This window comes from Tursiops truncatus, chromosome 3 (genome assembly GCF_011762595.2).
Source record: "Tursiops truncatus isolate mTurTru1 chromosome 3, mTurTru1.mat.Y, whole genome shotgun sequence".
In the NCBI taxonomy this organism is placed as follows: domain Eukaryota; kingdom Metazoa; phylum Chordata; class Mammalia; order Artiodactyla; family Delphinidae; genus Tursiops; species Tursiops truncatus.
The window spans coordinates 171,118,661-171,135,093 of record NC_047036.1 but is presented as its reverse complement, the minus strand read 5'-3'; the positions used below and the strand labels follow the sequence as shown (position 1 = coordinate 171,135,093).

General features: G+C 62.0%; 1 protein-coding gene across 1 annotated transcript; it reads left to right on the top strand.

Moving 5' to 3' along the window:
- Nucleotides 1–4,921: 4,921 nt before the first annotated feature.
- BSG (basigin (Ok blood group)) lies at nucleotides 4,922–12,325 on the top strand. The gene is made up of 7 exons (XM_004314205.4): nucleotides 4,922–5,080; nucleotides 9,694–9,850; nucleotides 10,319–10,401; nucleotides 10,514–10,927; nucleotides 11,480–11,504; nucleotides 11,592–11,658; nucleotides 12,135–12,325. Exons 1-6 carry the CDS (start codon nucleotides 5,017–5,019, stop codon nucleotides 11,653–11,655), a joined length of 807 nt encoding a protein of 268 aa, XP_004314253.3. The 5' UTR covers nucleotides 4,922–5,016; the 3' UTR covers nucleotides 11,656–11,658; nucleotides 12,135–12,325.
- The last annotated feature ends 4,108 nt before the right edge of the window (nucleotides 12,326–16,433 follow it).

Sequence of the window (16,433 nt, the reverse complement as noted above, 5' to 3'; positions counted from 1 at the left end):
AGGAGAGGCTGGATCATCTCTCACTTTCAGATGCTTTGTTTTGTCCTGTTTTTACCTATCGGACTTGTTCGCTAGGAAAGATCACCAGCCCCCGGCCACGTTCATCTGGGGGAACCGCCTGTCACTTTTCCAGGGAGAGCAGTAGTTAAGAAGGAGAAGCCAAAGGAGGTCAGAGGGCAGCTGCTTCTGTAAATCCCTTCCGGGCACGTCTGCCCTTGAAGCAGGAGCTGGACTGGCGGGTGAGTCCCAGGGCCCCCCGCCTGCAGGGAGCCTCCCTGGCTCCCAGCTTGGCGTCTGCCCTGACCACCCTACCACCACCGGCCACGTCAGTCCACCCCAGCGCTGAAGGAACCAACCACCCGACCCTCTGTACCATCTCCTGGGGCCGCTGCAGCGGAGCGCCACAAGCTAGGCTGCTTACATAGCAGAAATTATGTTCTCACGGTTCTGAAGGCCACAAGTCTGAGACGGGGTGTCGGCAGGGCTGTGCTCACTCCGTGGGGGGGGGGGGGGGCCTTCCCACCCCTCCCAGCTCCTGGTGTGGCCCACGGTCCTTGGTGTCCTGGGCCTGTGGTCCCATCACCCCATCCTCTGTCTCCGATTTTTTATTTTATTTTGATTTTTTAAAGATTTTTTTTGATACGGACCATTTTTAAAGTCTTTATTGAATTTGTTACAATATGGCCTCTGTTTTACGTTTTGGTTTTTTGGCCCAGAGGCATGTGGGATCTTAGTGCCCTGACCAGGGATCAAACCCACACCCCCTGCATTGGAAGGTGGAGTCTCTACCACTGTACCACCAGGGAAGTCCCTGTGTCTGTCTCTTATAAGGTCATTGGATTCAAGGCCGTCCTCATCCAGGATGAGCTCATGTCAAGACCCTTAATTTAGTTATATCTGCAAAGACGTTTTTTCCAAATAAGGAAGGCCCCATTCTCAGGTCTGGAAGCAACCACTGCACCATCCTGTCCCCCCAGTCCCACGCCTTCCCTGCCCAGGACCCTCTCCCCACAGCCCCGGACCTGTCTACAACACACGGAAGATAGAAGACTAAGACCCGCCCTCACTCGGATCCCTCCCAGGGCTCCTCAGCATAAAATCCACACCCTCACCACCAGTCACCACCTGGGGAAGGGCTGGATTTCAAACTCCACCCTTTCAGAAAAATGCACTGAAAACCTGAAGCTGGGGGCTTCTCTGGTGGCGCAGTGGTTAAGAATCCGCCTGCCAATGCAGGGTACACGGGTTCGAGCCAGCGCCCTGGTCCGGGAAGATCCCACATGCCACGGAGCGAGTAAGCCAGTGAGCCACAACTACGGAGCCTGCGCTCTGGAGCCCGCGAGCCACAACTACTGAAGCCCGCGAGCCACAACTACTGAAGCCCGAGCTCTGCAACAAAGAGAAGCCACCACAATGAGAAGCCCGCGCACCACAAGGAAGAGTAGCCCTCGCTCGCCACAACTAGAGAAAGCCAGCAGGCAGCAACAAAGACCCAACACAGCCACAAATAAATAAATAAAATTTTAAAAAAACAGAAACCTTAAGTTGGAACATTTTAGCAATGCACAGATGGGTGTGACAGAGAATAAAACCCTCATGTTTTCTCTCCCCTTATCTTTGCGTTCAAAACGTTTCATAGGAAGAAGTAGAAAGCAAACCACACAGCCAGAGACGGGACAGTGGCTGGTGTCCTGAGTATGAGGCCCGGAGAAAGGACGGCTCGGGTGCAGCCAGGGCCAGGTGGGAAGGGTCGGTCGGAGACCCGGGAAGGCGTGCCCGGTGACAGGCACAGCCAGGCAAAGGCTCGGGGCAGGGACAGTGCCAGCAAGGCTGGAGCCAAGCGCGGGGGAGGTGAGGGCGCTGAGGCCCCAGCGGGGAGTTCGGCTCTTCCTTCCTCCTGCCTGGCTAGAGCTAGCGGTGGCCTGTCTGTGCCAACAGCAGAGCCGGGAAGCGCTTTCCTTGCTCTTCTGTTTGTGGATCTCTGGACCGCTCCCAGGGCCCCCGCAGGCCTCAGAGGGGGAGACCCAGGGAGGATCCTGGCTCTCCCACGGCCAATTAGGGGCGCCCGCAAGCCCAGGCCTTGCCGGCTGTGCGTGTCCCTGCCCGCACGCACAGCCGGCAAGGAGCACGGAGTGTGCACGGGGTGCACGCAAGGACAGAGAGTTGGGGGGGCGAAGAGGAGAGTTAAGGGTGACCGGATTGGCTGCTTTCGACAGGCGGGGTCAGAGGTGCCCCGTGGAACACAGGGCTGCAGGACAACCAGTGACATCTGAATTTCAGACAGACAACAGATCGTTTTTAGTGTAAGTATATAGCAGATAGTGTGTGGGATATATTATACTAAATAATTAGTGCCTTTTGCAAATCTGAAATTCAAGTGTAACTGGGTGTCATGTGTTTTTACTTGCTGAATCTGGCCACCCTTGCCTGGGCTCATCCTGAAAGGCCTCTTCTTAGAAGCAGAAGGGGACATGGGACCCTCCTGACCCGGCTGGGGCCAGGACCCAGCTGAGGAGGGAGGGGGCAGGGAGGCACCACTGTGTTCTGGCAGCCCCACGATTTCCCACGAGTCCCGCCCTCAGCCCGGCTCTGGGCCAACGGGGGCACAGAGATCCGCCCAAGCCCGGAGGTGCTTTGAGGCCAGCTGCCCGCTTGCCCCCCTCCTCCCACGCGTCCCTCTCGACCCCGCTCCGTGCAGCCTTGCTGAGCCTGCCAGTGCATCTGCAGGAGGAGAGGCCTCTGTCCTGGCCCCTCTGTCACACCCTTCTAGCCTTTTCCTCCAGGATCCCCGGCCTCGCAGAGAGGGCTCTGCCGGCTCTGCCCAGGCTCCTCCTCCAGCTGCCTCCCCCTGCCCCTGACAAGCTGCTCCTGGACTCACAGCTCAGCCCTCCAGGGGCCGCTGCCCCTCCTCATACACGTGTCACCTCCAATGTCGTCACCTCCAAGAGGCCACCTGGCCCCTCATCTAAAGCGGTGCCTCCTGATCGACATCACCCCATTTTTTAATTGAGATGATTCACATACCACACAATTCACCCATGAAAGCGTAAACAGTTCTGGTACATTCCCAGAGTTGAGCACTCAGCATGACAATCAGTTTTAGAACATTTCATCACCCTAGAAAGCAACCCCATCGCCATGAGCAGTCCCCCCCTCCCCCTCCCCAGCCCCGACAACCACGAGCCCACTGTCTGTCCCTGTGCATCTACCAGTTCTGGATGTTTCCCATCAATGGAATCACACACCGTGGGTCCTTCTGTGCCTGGCTTCTCTCACTGAGCATCATGTTCTCAGGGTCCATCCACGTGGCAGCAAGGTCAGGGCTTCACCCCTTTTCCTGGCTGAGTGACGTTCCCGTGTGTGGAGGGACCACATGTTCCTTATTCATTCACCCATTGATGGGCATTTGGGCTGTTCCACTTTTTGGCTGTTGTGCTGCTGTGAACATTGCAGTGGAAGTTCCTGTATGGACGTGAGTTTTCAGTTCTCTGCGGCACACAGCTAGGACTGGCATTGCTGGGTCAGGTGGTCACTCCGTTTAACCTTTTGAGGAGCGGCTGCACCGTTTCACCTCCTCACCAGCCCCGCCCAGGGTTCCACTTCCTCATCCTGTTATTTTCTGCCCTTCTGATGAGGGCCATCGTGGTGGGTGCGAAGTGGTGTCTCACTGTGGTTTCTGCCTACCTTCCCCTGAGCAACTTCTCATGTGCTAATGTTATCTGCATGTCTTCTCTGGAGAAATGTGTTTTCAGATCCTTTGTCCATTTTTTAATTGGGTTATTTGTCCTTTTTAAGAGTTAAGGGACTTCCCTGGTATGCCAGTGGTTAAGACTCTACGTTCCCAATGCAGGGGGGGCCGGGTTCCATCCCTGGTCAGGGAACTAGATCCCTCATGCCACAACTAAGAGCACACATGCGACAGTGAAGAGCCAGCAAGCCGCAATAAAAAAAAAAGATCCTGCACGCCGCACCGAAGACCTCACGCGCAGCAACGAAGATCCCCATGCTGGAGCCAAATAAATATATATTTTTTTAACTTGAGTTATAAGAAAAGTTGAGTTGTAAGTGTTCTTTATACATTCTAGATACAAGTCCCTTATCAGATACATGATTTACCAGTATTTTCTCCCATTCCTTGGGTTGTCTTATCACTTTCTTCTCTGAAGCACAGAAGTTTTTAATTTTTGATGAATTCCAATGTATCTGATTTTTTGTTGCTGTTGCCTGTGCTTTTGGTGACATGTGTAAGATACCATTGCCTAATCCAAGGTCACAAAGACTGCATACCCTGGTTTTGTTTGAAAGTATTTTGTCATTTTTAGAAGTATTTGTTGTAAAACACGGGGACCTCAGCGTAGGTGTTCCAGCCAAATACAGGACGGCCAGTTACATTTGAATCAGGTAAATGGTGATACTTTCCTTGCAAAACTGTGTTCAAACACTGCACGGGACACTTACACTAAGAAATTATTCATTCTCTGCCTGAAACTCAAACTTAACTGCTGTCCAGCTATTTTTATTTGCTAAATCTGGCAGCCTCACCCCAGGGGACACATCCCACCTGTTCACGGGGATCCCCATCGCCTCCCTCGATTCTTTTTTCTCCCTCGATTCTTTTTAAATTTTTTGCACTATGGCAAACTACACGTAAGTTGAGAAATTTACACTTTGAGCGTAAAGTTAAGGTCTTAAGTCAAACTAGGAAGGACAGCTGGCCCCCGCCCGGTCTCGCAGGCCCCGCCCCGTTTCCTAGCAACGTAGCCTCGCCCCTGGCCGCAGCGCGCGGCCCACCCGGGTTCTCACGTGGCGCCGCCCATTCAGCTTCCGTAGCGCGAGTCAGCCGGGTCCGCGCGTGCGTACATGCGTCCGCGCGCGTGCGCAGGTGGTGGCCGACTCACCGTGGGCCCCCCCCCCCCCGCGACGCCGCCTGCGTGCGCGCGCCCGGCGGCTGTCCGGTTCTTATAGCGCCGCGGGCGGCGGTTGCGTGGGGACAGCGGGACGGCGGGTCGGTGGGACATGGCGGCTGTGCGGCTCATGCTGGGGCTTGTGCTGCTGAGCGCTCAGGGCGGCTTCGGGGCAGGTGAGGACCTTGGGGTGGGGGCGCGAAGCCTGCTGGTGGTCTGGCCTGGCTGGGGGCGGCCCGCCCTCTGCTCCAGGGGAGACCCCAGCCCGGGCGAGAGGGAGGAGAGCCCGGCCGGTGGAGGGAGGCCCAGCCCGGGGGGTGGTGGGGAGGGAGACTCCGAGCTGAAGCCGACCTAAGCGAGGCAGCTTAGGAGGGACTTTCCTGCTCGGAATGCTTGGGCGGGGGCCGCAGGGGAGCCCCCGGGCGCCCAGGCCCTGGCTGTCATCCGGGAGGTGGGCTCTTGTCCTCACGGGGGCGCGGGCACCCAGGCACGTGACGGCCCCTGAGCCGGGTCGGCTTTCCGGCCGGAGGGATTGTCCTTCTTCCCGGGATTTAGGTCCCGTGTCTCGCTCTGGCTCTGCACTTGTCCCTGGAGTCGCCCGAACACTTAAACCCTTGTGGGGAGGCATACACTCTTCTTCCTTCGTTTTTGTCTGATTTCGGGGCCCAGAAGAAGGTGGAGGCTGGTCCGCCCTCCTGTTTTTACAGGGGTGGAAAGAGGCCCCGGCCGGGAGGGGAGGTGTTCTAAGGTCACCGTGAGCCCCCCCGGCTCAGAGCAGGAACTGTGGGGGGACTGTTTTTACAGACTCTCAAACGGAGCTCCTCACGGGAGGGGCAGCCTGTTGGGTGGGCAGACGTGGTTTAGAGAATGCTCACAGCAAAATGGGTTAAGGCGTGCTTTTCTGGGAGAAAGCAGGGCAGCCTCTCTTTTGCCTGAAAGAGAGATTTTTTTTTCCTGTATGGAGCACGACTTCCCGTTTGGTTCTGGGTTAACGATTTATAGTGACCAGCGTGTAGAGAACAAAGTGCAGACCTTGGGGGCAGGAGCAGGTGGGCTCTGAGAGGGGTGGCAGCTGCCCTAGGGCGTGGGAGGGGCTGCCCCTTAGAGAAGCTTCACCGGCTTACTGCTGACCTACTTTTAGATCTCAGTTCGCCTCTTTCTTTTGCCTCATAATCAAAACGGCCATTTATTGACCGCCCTCTGGACAGGGCCCCTGGCAGGCGAGGTGAGTGCCCGGCAGCGTGAGCCCTTTAGACGCAGCCCTCGCCAGCCAGCGGGGAAGGATGGTCCCCGGTGTTCTGCTGGGGGCACAGCTCCGATCCATCACCCTTGTCTGTGGGGTTGCTCTTACACACTCACACCACGTGGGTGTGTGCCGTGGGCGGTCCTGGTTTATTTATGCTGAGTCTGAATCCCCCTGGGGCTATATCTGTGCCTTCTCCTCCCTTTTTCACTTTCCACCTTTCCCAGGGACTCTGGGAAAGACCTGAAAGTCTGGGTCTCGTGTCCTTTTTCTGCCTGGGGTGAGTGAGTTCGCCTTTCCTGGCCAGGTCAGCTCTCCAGAAACCTGCCTCGGGCAACTCTGCTGGGGCAGGTGTCTTCGTGGGGGGGGCCCCATCGCCTGAGGCCCCAGGATGTCCCTCCTCCTGGGAGAGCCCTGCTCTCCAGGCCATGCAGGGCCCTGTGGTCCTGGCGGGGCTGGCGGGCAGACATGGGCTTGCTAGCTGGTTCCCTCTCTGAGCCTCGGGTGAGGGGCCGGAGCCCCCCGCCCGCAGGATTAGAGCGGTGAGCAGCCCAGGGCTGGCCTCCCAGAGGCGGTCTCTCCTGGCCACCGCCTCGTCCCGAGAGCTCCCCCCAGGATGTGTACCCGAGGCCTGCCTGGCCCTGCGCCCTGCCCAGCCCGGGTGCCGAGTGGGCACAGAGGAGGGGTGGCTGTTTTTAGATGAAGGTGACTTTACTTGAGAACATGGGTTGCAGTCACGTGGTCGGGAAGGAGGGTCAGGCACTCTCGGGTTCCCAGGGCTCTGGGAGGGCCTGCCTGTGCACGGCCGGGGCCCCTGTGAGTTCTTGGGGTGCTGCCCCGGGCCTCCTGGGCACTGGGCGTGGCTGGGGGTTCTGGAGGGTGGGCTTTTCACCCTCTTTCCATCACTGCCCCCTGAGGAGCATTTTGAGGCATTCTTTCTAATGGCCCTGTCCCAGTGACCTGTCAGTGTCACAGATGTTACGTCCCCTGTGGCAGCAGTCTCTGTGGTGGCCCTGGGGGCCACAACCCGGCACCCCACTTGGAGTGACCTGGCCTGTTGAGGATGGGTGACCGGCATGTGGCAGGTCACTGGGGCGGATGGGCTGGCTCCCTTGCTGCGTGTGTCCCTCTGGCCAGGACAGGGGTGTCGGCCTGCGGGGCCTCAGGCAGGGAGGGCTCTCCTGGGCGAGGCTGGCCAGCCCGTTGGCCTCTGCAGACACCTGGGATGGGTGGAGTTGGGGCCCACCTCTGCCCCTCTCTGAGAGCTGAGGCACCCCGCCCTGGTGCCACCTGGAGGAGTCCTGCGGGCACTCGTCTCTCCTCCAGGAGGCAGGGTGGGGCCTGGGTAAGACCTGCCTGAGCACCCCTGTCCGAGGCTCTAGGGTGCAGAGGCAGGCCCTGTCTGGGCAAAGCGCCGCCTCTGGCCTTACTTTCTGCCCTGACTCACCTCCCAGCTCTGTACGGAGCTGCTGGTTCTGCAGTCTTGGGAAATCTTGACGGAGAAATGCGGGTTTCTGGAGGCCTTTGGTGAAAGTGACGCAGAGGTCCATCCTCACGCCCCTGTCTGCCTGTAACCGCCTGGCCTGAGGCCTGAGTGGCCAGTGGGTGGACGTGAAGGTCCGTCTGTCCCCGGGGCCTTGTGGCCAGCCTTGTGTGCTCTCCTACACGGCCGGTACGTACACATGTGCCGCGTATGCCTCCACACCTATGTGTCCGTGCACACGTGCGGCACTGCCGCGGCTGTGCCCCCAGGAGCGGGGAGCACCTGGAGCTGCAGAGGGGCCTCCTTTGCTTCAGTCCCTGCTGGCCCGGACTTCTGAGACGTCCTGTCCCCTTTTAAAGGAAGAGCCAGCAGGTGGCCAGAGGCGGGGTGGTGAGGACTGGCGGCTCAGGAAGAGGCCCCGCCGGGCCCTGCACGTGTTCTGTGCACGGGCTGGCCTTGGGTCCTGCCTCTTCCACCCGAAGGAGGCTGGCGTCCTCTGGACCCGAATGCCGCCGGGGCGCAGGGGCCTGCGTGTGGCCAGCCCACCCAGGACCTAACACACAGGCCCAGGCGGGATCTCAGACGCCCAAGGAGATGTGCGCTCTGCCCGCAGTCGTTCCAGAAAGCGGCCCAGCTGTGAAGTCTGTCCTGGGATTTGAGCTTTACTTTTCTTAGCGGCTGAGGAGTCCGTGAGGACGGGGGAGCCCGGTTTGGATCACTGGGCGTCAGCCGGAGGGCTCCTGCCGCCAGGTCCAGCCGGGGGTCGTGACCTGCGGTCGTTCTGCTCGGCTTCACGTGCTTAGTCTGTGCTCACGCAGTTGTGCCGTCGGAAGTCACCGTGTGACCCCAGTGAGGGAGCGGGGGTCCGGGGTGGCGGCCTGCCCGGTGGGCGCTGGGGCCCCGCGGCCTGGCTGCGTCCCTACTGGCTGAACCGTTCCAGCGCAGTCCTGATTCTGCTTTCGCCTGATTTTATGCCAGAGGCCTCTGGGCCTGCACCCTCTGTGCCCAAGTCCTGTGGGCGTGGCCTTCTCCAAGGGTTGCCTCGGGTGCGTGGGTGTGGGTGACGGTTCTGGAGAAACAGGCGCTTCCTGGTAGACACCACTGTGTCTTGGACGCGACTTTATAAAGTCCCCACTGTCCCCAAGGACAGCTGCCCCGGGATCCCGGGTGGTTTGACAGGAGTATCCCCAGGACACCTGCTCCCAGCCCTGGGATAGGGCTCTGGTGTGGACGTTCACTGAAGGTCAGCACCTGGAGGTGCGGCCTGACCCCCAGCAAAGGGGTCCTCATTCTGGTCTGCCGTCCCGGCCCCCTCCCTGAACGCCCAGAGGTCTGGGGTCTCCTGCCCCTGGTCCCTGGAGAGGAGCCCTCCCCAGCTCGAGCCCAGTCTCCCATCTCCAGAACTGTCAGCGTGCTTCTCACTGTCTGCTTCTAACCGGCTTCACGTTTCGGTTCCTCAAGAGAAGGTCGTAATGAATGGGGAGCCTTGCCTGGTTGGAAATTGAGAGGAAGGGCTGCGGGGAGTCGCCCCAGCGCCCCAGGCAGCAGGACAGCCTGTCATTTGTGTGGAGGTTTGGGGCACATGCGGCCTTCTGAGAAGCAGGGACCTCCAGGACGGGGCCGCTGCAGCCCCCTGGCCCCCGTGGCCTGAGCACACCTGTCCCACCCACCCCGGTGGCCTTCCCTTGGTTGTGGGAGAGAGGGGGAGCATGCAAGACTACCCAGAGCGGGGGTGGTGACCTGGGCGGTGATGGACTTCAACTTTCCGAAAAGGCCTTTCGGGGCTGCGGGGCTGGATCCGGCAGTCGCTGCCCTGGTCCTTGTTCTGGGGCCGGGGTGGGCGCTGCTGCTGTTCCCACGCCCAAGGCCCAGCCAGTTAGGACAATTCCTGGCAGAATCCTGCCCCAGACCCCGAGGGGAGGGCCTTCCAGGAGCCCCATGTGGTTCTGCACTCTGGGTACCAGCCCTGGCTTCTCTCCCTCTGGGGAGCTGGGGTTGGGAGAAGTGGCAGGCTCCTTGGGTTCTCCCCTGACACTGTTCTCTTCTCTCCTCTGGCTGCCCAGGGAGCACGATCTGGACTTCCATCGATGATGATGGCTCCAGAACCCGCCTCACATGCGCCTTGAATCACAGCGCCACCGAGATCGTGGGCCACCGCTGGGTGAAGGGGGGCAAGGTGCTGAAGGAGGACGCGCTGCCCGGCCTGAGGACGGAGTACGAGTGAGTGAGGCTGCCCCAGCAGCAAAAGGCGGGGCCTGCCTGGTCTCCAAGGGCCTCTGGTCAGCGAGTACGGAGGTTGTAGTCGGTGGGCTGGCTCTGGACAGAAGTTGGGAACTGGCTCAGACGGGGGTTTGGAGACAGCTGAGGCCCGGGATGCAGGGAGGGTCCAGTGGCTGCCAGACGTGACCACCTCCAAGACCCGTCCCTCCTTCCGGCGCGTTGGGGACCCCGGTCCCTGGCTCGCTGGGTTCTGAGCACCGCCGGGGCCACTGCGGAGCCTTGTCTGGGGGGAGGAGCGGCTCTGGAAGCCCAGGGCTCCTGGATGTGGCCGTGGGGTAAGCTGCCTGCCGCCCCTGCACCTCCTGGTCCCTCCTCCCCGGGGAGGCACCCCCCCGTTCCCGCCCCCGCCCGGCAGGGTTTGGACAGAAGCTTCTCGGCTCACACCCCGCTCACGGCCTCTGCCTGCAGCGTGGACTCGGACGACCGCTCGGGCCAGTACTCCTGCATCTTCCTTCCAGAACATGCGGGCCGCAGCGACCTGCAAGTGAAGGGTGGGCTCCTGGGGGCCCCGGGCCTGGGGGCTGGGGTGGAGGCGGGCAGGGCAGCTCCATCTCCGGCCCCACTGCCCCAGGGTCAGGCTCCAGCCCGCCCTCCTCCCGGCAGGGCCCCCCAGCGTCAAGGCGGTGAAGAAGTCGGAGCACGCCACCGAGGGGGAGACCGTGGTGCTGGCCTGCAAGTCAGACTCCTTCCCGCCCGTCGCAAACTGGCAGTGGTCCAAGATGACCGACTCTGGGGACCAGGCCATCGCTAACAGCTCCCAGCACAAGTTCTTCGTGGTCTCCTCGGAGACCAGGACGGAGCTGCATATCCCAGACCTGGACCTGAGCTCAGACCCCGGCAAGTACGTGTGCAACGGCACCAGCTCAGAGGGCTCTGGCCAGGCGGTCATCACGCTGCGCGTGCGCAACCGCTTCGCCGCCCTCTGGCCCTTCCTGGGCATCGTGGCCGAGGTGCTCGTGCTGGTCACCATCATCTTCATCTACGAGAAGCGGCGGAAGCCGGACGAGGTCCTAGACGGTGAGCCGGCCCCACACGCCCTCTGCTCCCCTCCCGGCGGGGGGACCCCTGGGGCCGGGGCCGCTGTCCGGGAGTGTGGGCCTGAGGGTTAGCCCCCTTGGCCACCGTGTCCCGGGGCCTCCCTGGGGCACCCGCCCCTTTCCCTGGCTGGGGGTGTGTGTCAGCCCTTACGGCCTCACCTGCCCCTCTTTCCTCACTGGGCTGCCAGCGGGCGTCCTCTGCGGTCAGTGCTCCTCCATGGGCTTGGTCTCCGCCTGTGGAGACTGCTTTGGGCCCAGGGCTGTGGCACCAAGTAAACCCCTGGCCTTGTGTGATGGGGCCACTGGGGTGCGGGGCTGGGGGCCAGGCAGGGCCCCCAGGTGCCTCTCACACTGAGACCCTAGACAGCTCACGTGAGGGTGCGTGTCCTGGGGCGGGCTAGCCCCCACATTGCAGTCGGGGAGGCTGAGGGCGGCGCCCCGTGGGATGGGGCCACCCCGTGCATGGCCTGGTGTGCAGACCGCCGCTGACAGCCCGTCCTCCTCTCTTGCATGTGGCTGTGCACCTGCACAGATGAGGACGCCGGCTCTGCTCCACTGTAAGTCCCTGCCTTGCTGGGGGTGGGCGGGTCACTGGGCAGAGCTGGGAGGCGTGAGGGGCAGCTGTCTGGTCCTCCTGTCACCAGGAAGAGCAGCGGGCACCACGTGAACGACAAAGACAAGAACGTTCGCCAGAGGAACTCCAGCTGAGAGGTGAGGGGGGGAGGGCGGGCCGGCCGAGGGCGCGGGGCTCCTGCTCCTGAGGCTGGTCCAAGCGCCCCGCCCCTCTCCCCCGCACCCCCAGGACGAGTCTGTAGGCGCCCATCCCAGCGTTTGCACAACCCCACGGAAACCCACCTGACAAAAGCAAACCGTGTTGTGCATTCAAATCACACGTTTTCTCACCTTTTTAAAGAAAAACGAAACTAGGGTTTTCTGTGTGTAGAATTCTGTCCCTTAGGGCTTTGCTTTTCTTTTTTAACCATCTCGTGAGCCCCCCAGGGGAGTCGTGAGGTTTGTGTGAGGCCCCTGCCACCCCCACCATCCGTCCCCTCGCGTCCCCTGGGCTGTTGGTCTCCTGGTCTGGGTGTGGAGGCCAGACGGCCCTTGTTCTGAGGCTCCCGCCCCAGGTCCACCTCCTGAGACTGCTCGGCTGTGTGGGGCCGGAGCCAAGTCCCTGCCCTTTGCAGAAGGTCCAGGTGGAGCCGCGGTGCCAAGCATCCTGCCGTGAGAAGCCAGTGCTGTGGGGTCACTGCAGGTCTGAGCACGTGGCCGCCCTGGGAAGAGGGTGTCAGCTGCTCTTCTCAGAGCAGGAGCCGCTGTGATGGGCCTCTCTCCCCACCCCACCTTCCTACTCCCCAATAAAGTCTGACCCCTCATACTCTCCCGGCTCCTGTCTGCGCCGAGCCTGGGTCTCACCAAGAAAGCTCGGGGGGGGTTCAGCCGGTGAGGCGTAACGAGGTTAGGGTGCACGGGGGCTGGGTGACGGGTAAAGCCGGGAGTGGTGTACGGACCACTGCAACAGAAGTGGTCCGGCTCTCCAGTTCTTCTAAGCCTGCTTCTGCCCTTCAAAGGGTATCTGGACAAAACCAGGGCATCCTTTCCGCGGACCCCCAGGTCGGGATGGGCGGCCATCAGCCACCGCCGCCAGGCATCCGGCTGTCCTGGTCAGAACGCTCCCGGGGCCTTTGGGGGCCTGAGGGGCAGGTGAGCAGCTGGGGCCTCCCTCTGGAGCTGGGAGTCTGTCCCGAGGCACATCTGGGGTGGGGGCGCGGCTGCCCCTCTTGGGACCCTAGCTGGGGGTGGGAGGCAGCCCAGAGAACCCCAGGAGCAGCTGTGCACCAGCCCCCGCGGGGAGAAGGGGGTTGCCTGCTTACCCAGCCTGCATCCCAGTAGCTGGGCCGAATGGGGGAGCGTAGGTGGGGTTGAAGCGGGGTGGGGGTGGGGGTGGGGGTGGGGGTGGAACAGGAAGTCCTAGGAGGTGGGGCGGAGCCCTGGGACTCGGTAAGTACCACCTAGGCCTCCCACTGGGCACACCTGGGGAGACAGTGCCAGAGGGGAAAGGGCTTGTCCAGGGTGACCCTTTTCCCACACCCAGGGGCTGTGGTCACCCCATGTCCCCCCCTGGAGCCCTGCAAGACCTGCAGGTCTGGGTGAGGGTCTCAAGCCACCTGCTGTTCGGGGGAGGCAGGGGTCTCAGAGTGTTGGGCCAGCTCTTCCTAACTCTCCAGAGAAGCCAGAAATCTGGGCCCGCGTGTGAAGTCTGCGTTTTTCAACGTTGGCGAAAACAAATCCCAACGTACCAAAGCCTCAAGAATTGACAGATTTCAGACTTGGCCCACTGGCCACCGGCTCGAGGCCCAGTGGGTTCTGAGCGGGGACGGAGAGGGCCTCTTCCCTGCAAGTCCCACAGCCCCGGGACAGGGGCTGGGGGCTGGGGAGGGGCGGGGGTGGGGTGGACCAGGCTGCCCCCTGTCCGCTGACCAGGTGTGTCCCCGGAGTCACCCGCAGGTCTGGTTTCCCTGAGCGCCCACGGGGAGAGTAGGGGTTCCTTTAGGGGGACCTTGCACCGCATAACCTGGAGGAGGTGCCTCCCAGTTCACAGGAACTGAGGCCGCTGGGCCCCGAAGCCCTGGGGCTGGGGCTAGGGGCTGCGGCTGGCCAGCCATTCCCTCCAGCCACCACCAGAGGGCACCACGTGCACACCCCTGAGGGCACTGGGGCCCAGGAAGTCAGGGGAGCCCCTGTCTACAGAGGTCTTGGGATACCCTGCCTGTCCTTCGTGCCCCCTAGCTGGACACGCTGGGCCCTCGGTCCTGGGCACCCATCTAAACTTCTCTGGTCCAAAGGATGTACATCCCTGCTTGTTCACTGGGCCACGTGGTTGTCACTGACAGTGTACATGGGTCCGGGGGTTCTGCCAGCACAGAAGGTGACAACGAGGCTGGTTCCTCTCCGGGGACGCTGCTGAGGCTGGGGCCTGATGTTGGAGGGCACGTGAGGGTGTCCCCTGCTCGGGGTCTGTGTGTGTCCCCACCCGCACCCCAGCTGGGGCTCCGCCCACCTTCCTGCTGCACCCCTGGCGCCCACACACTTGGGGCTCGGGAACGACTGCTGGTTTCTTTGTCTAGACAGAAAGTGCGGGATTGTCCGCAGGCAGCGCCTTGGGGGACAGGAGGGGGTGGCATGTGGTGTGGAGAGGGGACCAGGCCCCCAGCGAGGGACGCTGCCCACATGTGCTTTTAGGAGAAGCCCGACCAGCAAACAGGGCCGCTGGGCAGACGGCTCTGCATGTCTCCCTCCCCGAGCATTTGATGAGCACTGGCAAGTCTTCGGCCCCCTGTGCCCCTGGGGGCTGTTCTTGGATGCAGCCGCTGGAGCTGCCTCAGTTTCCCCAGGGGCGGGACAGGAAGTCACCGGATCCAGTGATATCATCTTTGGCAAACGCCTGGAGGCTCAGGACCCGGGGTCTGTCTCGGGGTCCCAGTCGCTGAGGCAGAGGGGCAGGGCTGGGCGTGCCTTCCTTCTGGGGCACAGGCTGCCCACCCCTTCCCTGGGCCCACCGCCCTCCAGACTGGGAGCCCTTCGAGGACGGGGATGGGGCCTGCGCTGGAGGCATGGTGGGGGGGGGGCGCCTCCCAAGCCCCAGCCTCGTTCCTCCCCCACTCTGGGGTCCTGACGAAGAGCATCTCTGTTGTACACCGGGGGCACCCCAAGGTCCCATGGTGGCTGGCAGCGAGAGACGAATTTAGGGGTCTCGCCTGGCAGCAGGGGGCAGAGGTGAGGAGGAATGGGCCAGAGGTGTGGGGGTCCCAGAGGGAGTGAGGTCCACAGGGAAAGGAAGTCCCAGGTCCGCCGAGGACCCCACCCTCATCGCACAGATGCCAGGGAACTCAGGCCTGGGTGAGGGGCTCCCTACGTAAGGTCACTCTCCAGTCGGGGCTGGACACCGGGGCGCTGCCTGGTACAACAGCGCTCATGCGGGCAGCCCAGACTGGGAGATGTCATCCCCCTTCCGAAGTCAGCGGCGCATGTGGGCACTCGGGCCGCCACACAAGGCTGAGGGGACAGTCAGCATTGCTCGAGTCTGGCGGTGGTGCTTAAGCTCTGAGAACCCTCCCTGGCCCGGGGCCTGCCAAGACCCTGGCCTGGCTTTGTCTCCCTGGTCTCTTAACTATTTTGCCGTCAGAGGGCCTCCAAACTGTGGGCTCCAGGGCTTTGGACCTGGACCCGCCCCAGCTGAGCAGGAAACACGGGCCATGTGTTGAGGTGCTGAGAGGCTGGGGAGGGGAGCTGCGGGCGGGACAGCAGGGCAAAGGCCTCGGGCCCAGGCCAGCTGGGCCTGCTGGAAGCCCCTGTGCCCAGAGCCCAGCGCTGGGGAGGAAGAGGTGGGGCAAACTGGGTGGGGAGGGACTGGGGCTTCCTTCCACGGGAAGTGGGAGTCCAGCAGCTTTGGGTAACAGACCACTCACTGTGAACTGACTTGGGGTTTTATTCCTGTTTGCCCAGGCTTGTCCCCAGCCCACCCCACCCCCACCACCTCTGGGTCTTCATCTCCTACACCCCCCACCCGCCAGGTCCTCAGTATCCCTTCTCCTCACACCAACCAGGCACCGTCCTGCCTGAGGACCTTTGCACAGGCCACGACACCTGCCGGCCGCTCTGGGCTCCATCCTCCCCTCAGGTCCTGGCTCTGACACCACCCACTCTGCGAGGCTCAGACATCCCCCCAACACCTCATCCCCTGTCCTGGCTCAGGTTGAGCTCACCCCCTTCTAACGGACACTACAACGTCTGCTAAACATCACACGTGCTGTGTTGACTGTCACCCCACCAGGGTGGGGGCGGCCTGAGAGGTTCACTTCTGAATCCCAGCCCCCATCAGGTGCCTCATAAGTATTTAGTGAATGAATGAATGAATGCTAAGAATGCTCTGGCCCAGGGCAAGTGGTGAGACGGGGTGGGAGGGACAGAGGCTGGTGGCCGCCTGGCCCAGGGTGGAGCCCGTGTGTTGGGGAGGAGTCTTCAGGAGAGGGGCTGGGACCCTCTCCTCCTCTGTGACTTGAAGGTCCAGGCCAGGTCCCTGGGGGAGGGATGCCATTCTGCCTCTCCAGGCCTGGTGGGTCCTTGGGCTGGGCTGCGGGTGCACCTCCCTGCTCTCAGCCGAGAGCCCTGGGGCTCTGGCGGCCTGCCTGGACTGACATCTTCCCAGGGCGAGCATGAAAGATCCCCCTTCAGCTGGAACACACAGCTGCCTGGGCGGGCCACAGCCTGGCACTGCCGACTCTGCTGCTTGCCCAGCCTCTCTCTCTCTCTCTCTCTCTCTCTCTCTCTCTCTCTCTCTCTCTCTCTCTCTCTCGCAGACTCAGGGCAGACGGCGGCCCAGCCTGTCCACCCATCTGGCTGTGGGTCTGGCAGGGTCTGACTGAAGACACAGCAGAGGTGGCCGCTGGAAGGACCCCCAGGGCTCAGGACAGCCTGCAGGGGGA

What these genes read in the sequence shown, in the direction of transcription:
- BSG (XM_004314205.4), top strand. Translation starts at nt 5,017, where the DNA reads ATGGCGGCTGTGCGGCTCATGCTGGGGCTTGTGCTGCTGAGCGCTCAG. An exon ending in TCAGGGCGGCTTCGGGGCAG is followed by an intron (nt 5,081 to 9,693) that starts GTGAGGACCTTG and finishes CTGGCTGCCCAG; the next exon opens with GGAGCACGATCTGGACTTCC. An exon ending in GGCCTGAGGACGGAGTACGA is followed by an intron (nt 9,851 to 10,318) that starts GTGAGTGAGGCT and finishes CTCTGCCTGCAG; the next exon opens with CGTGGACTCGGACGACCGCT.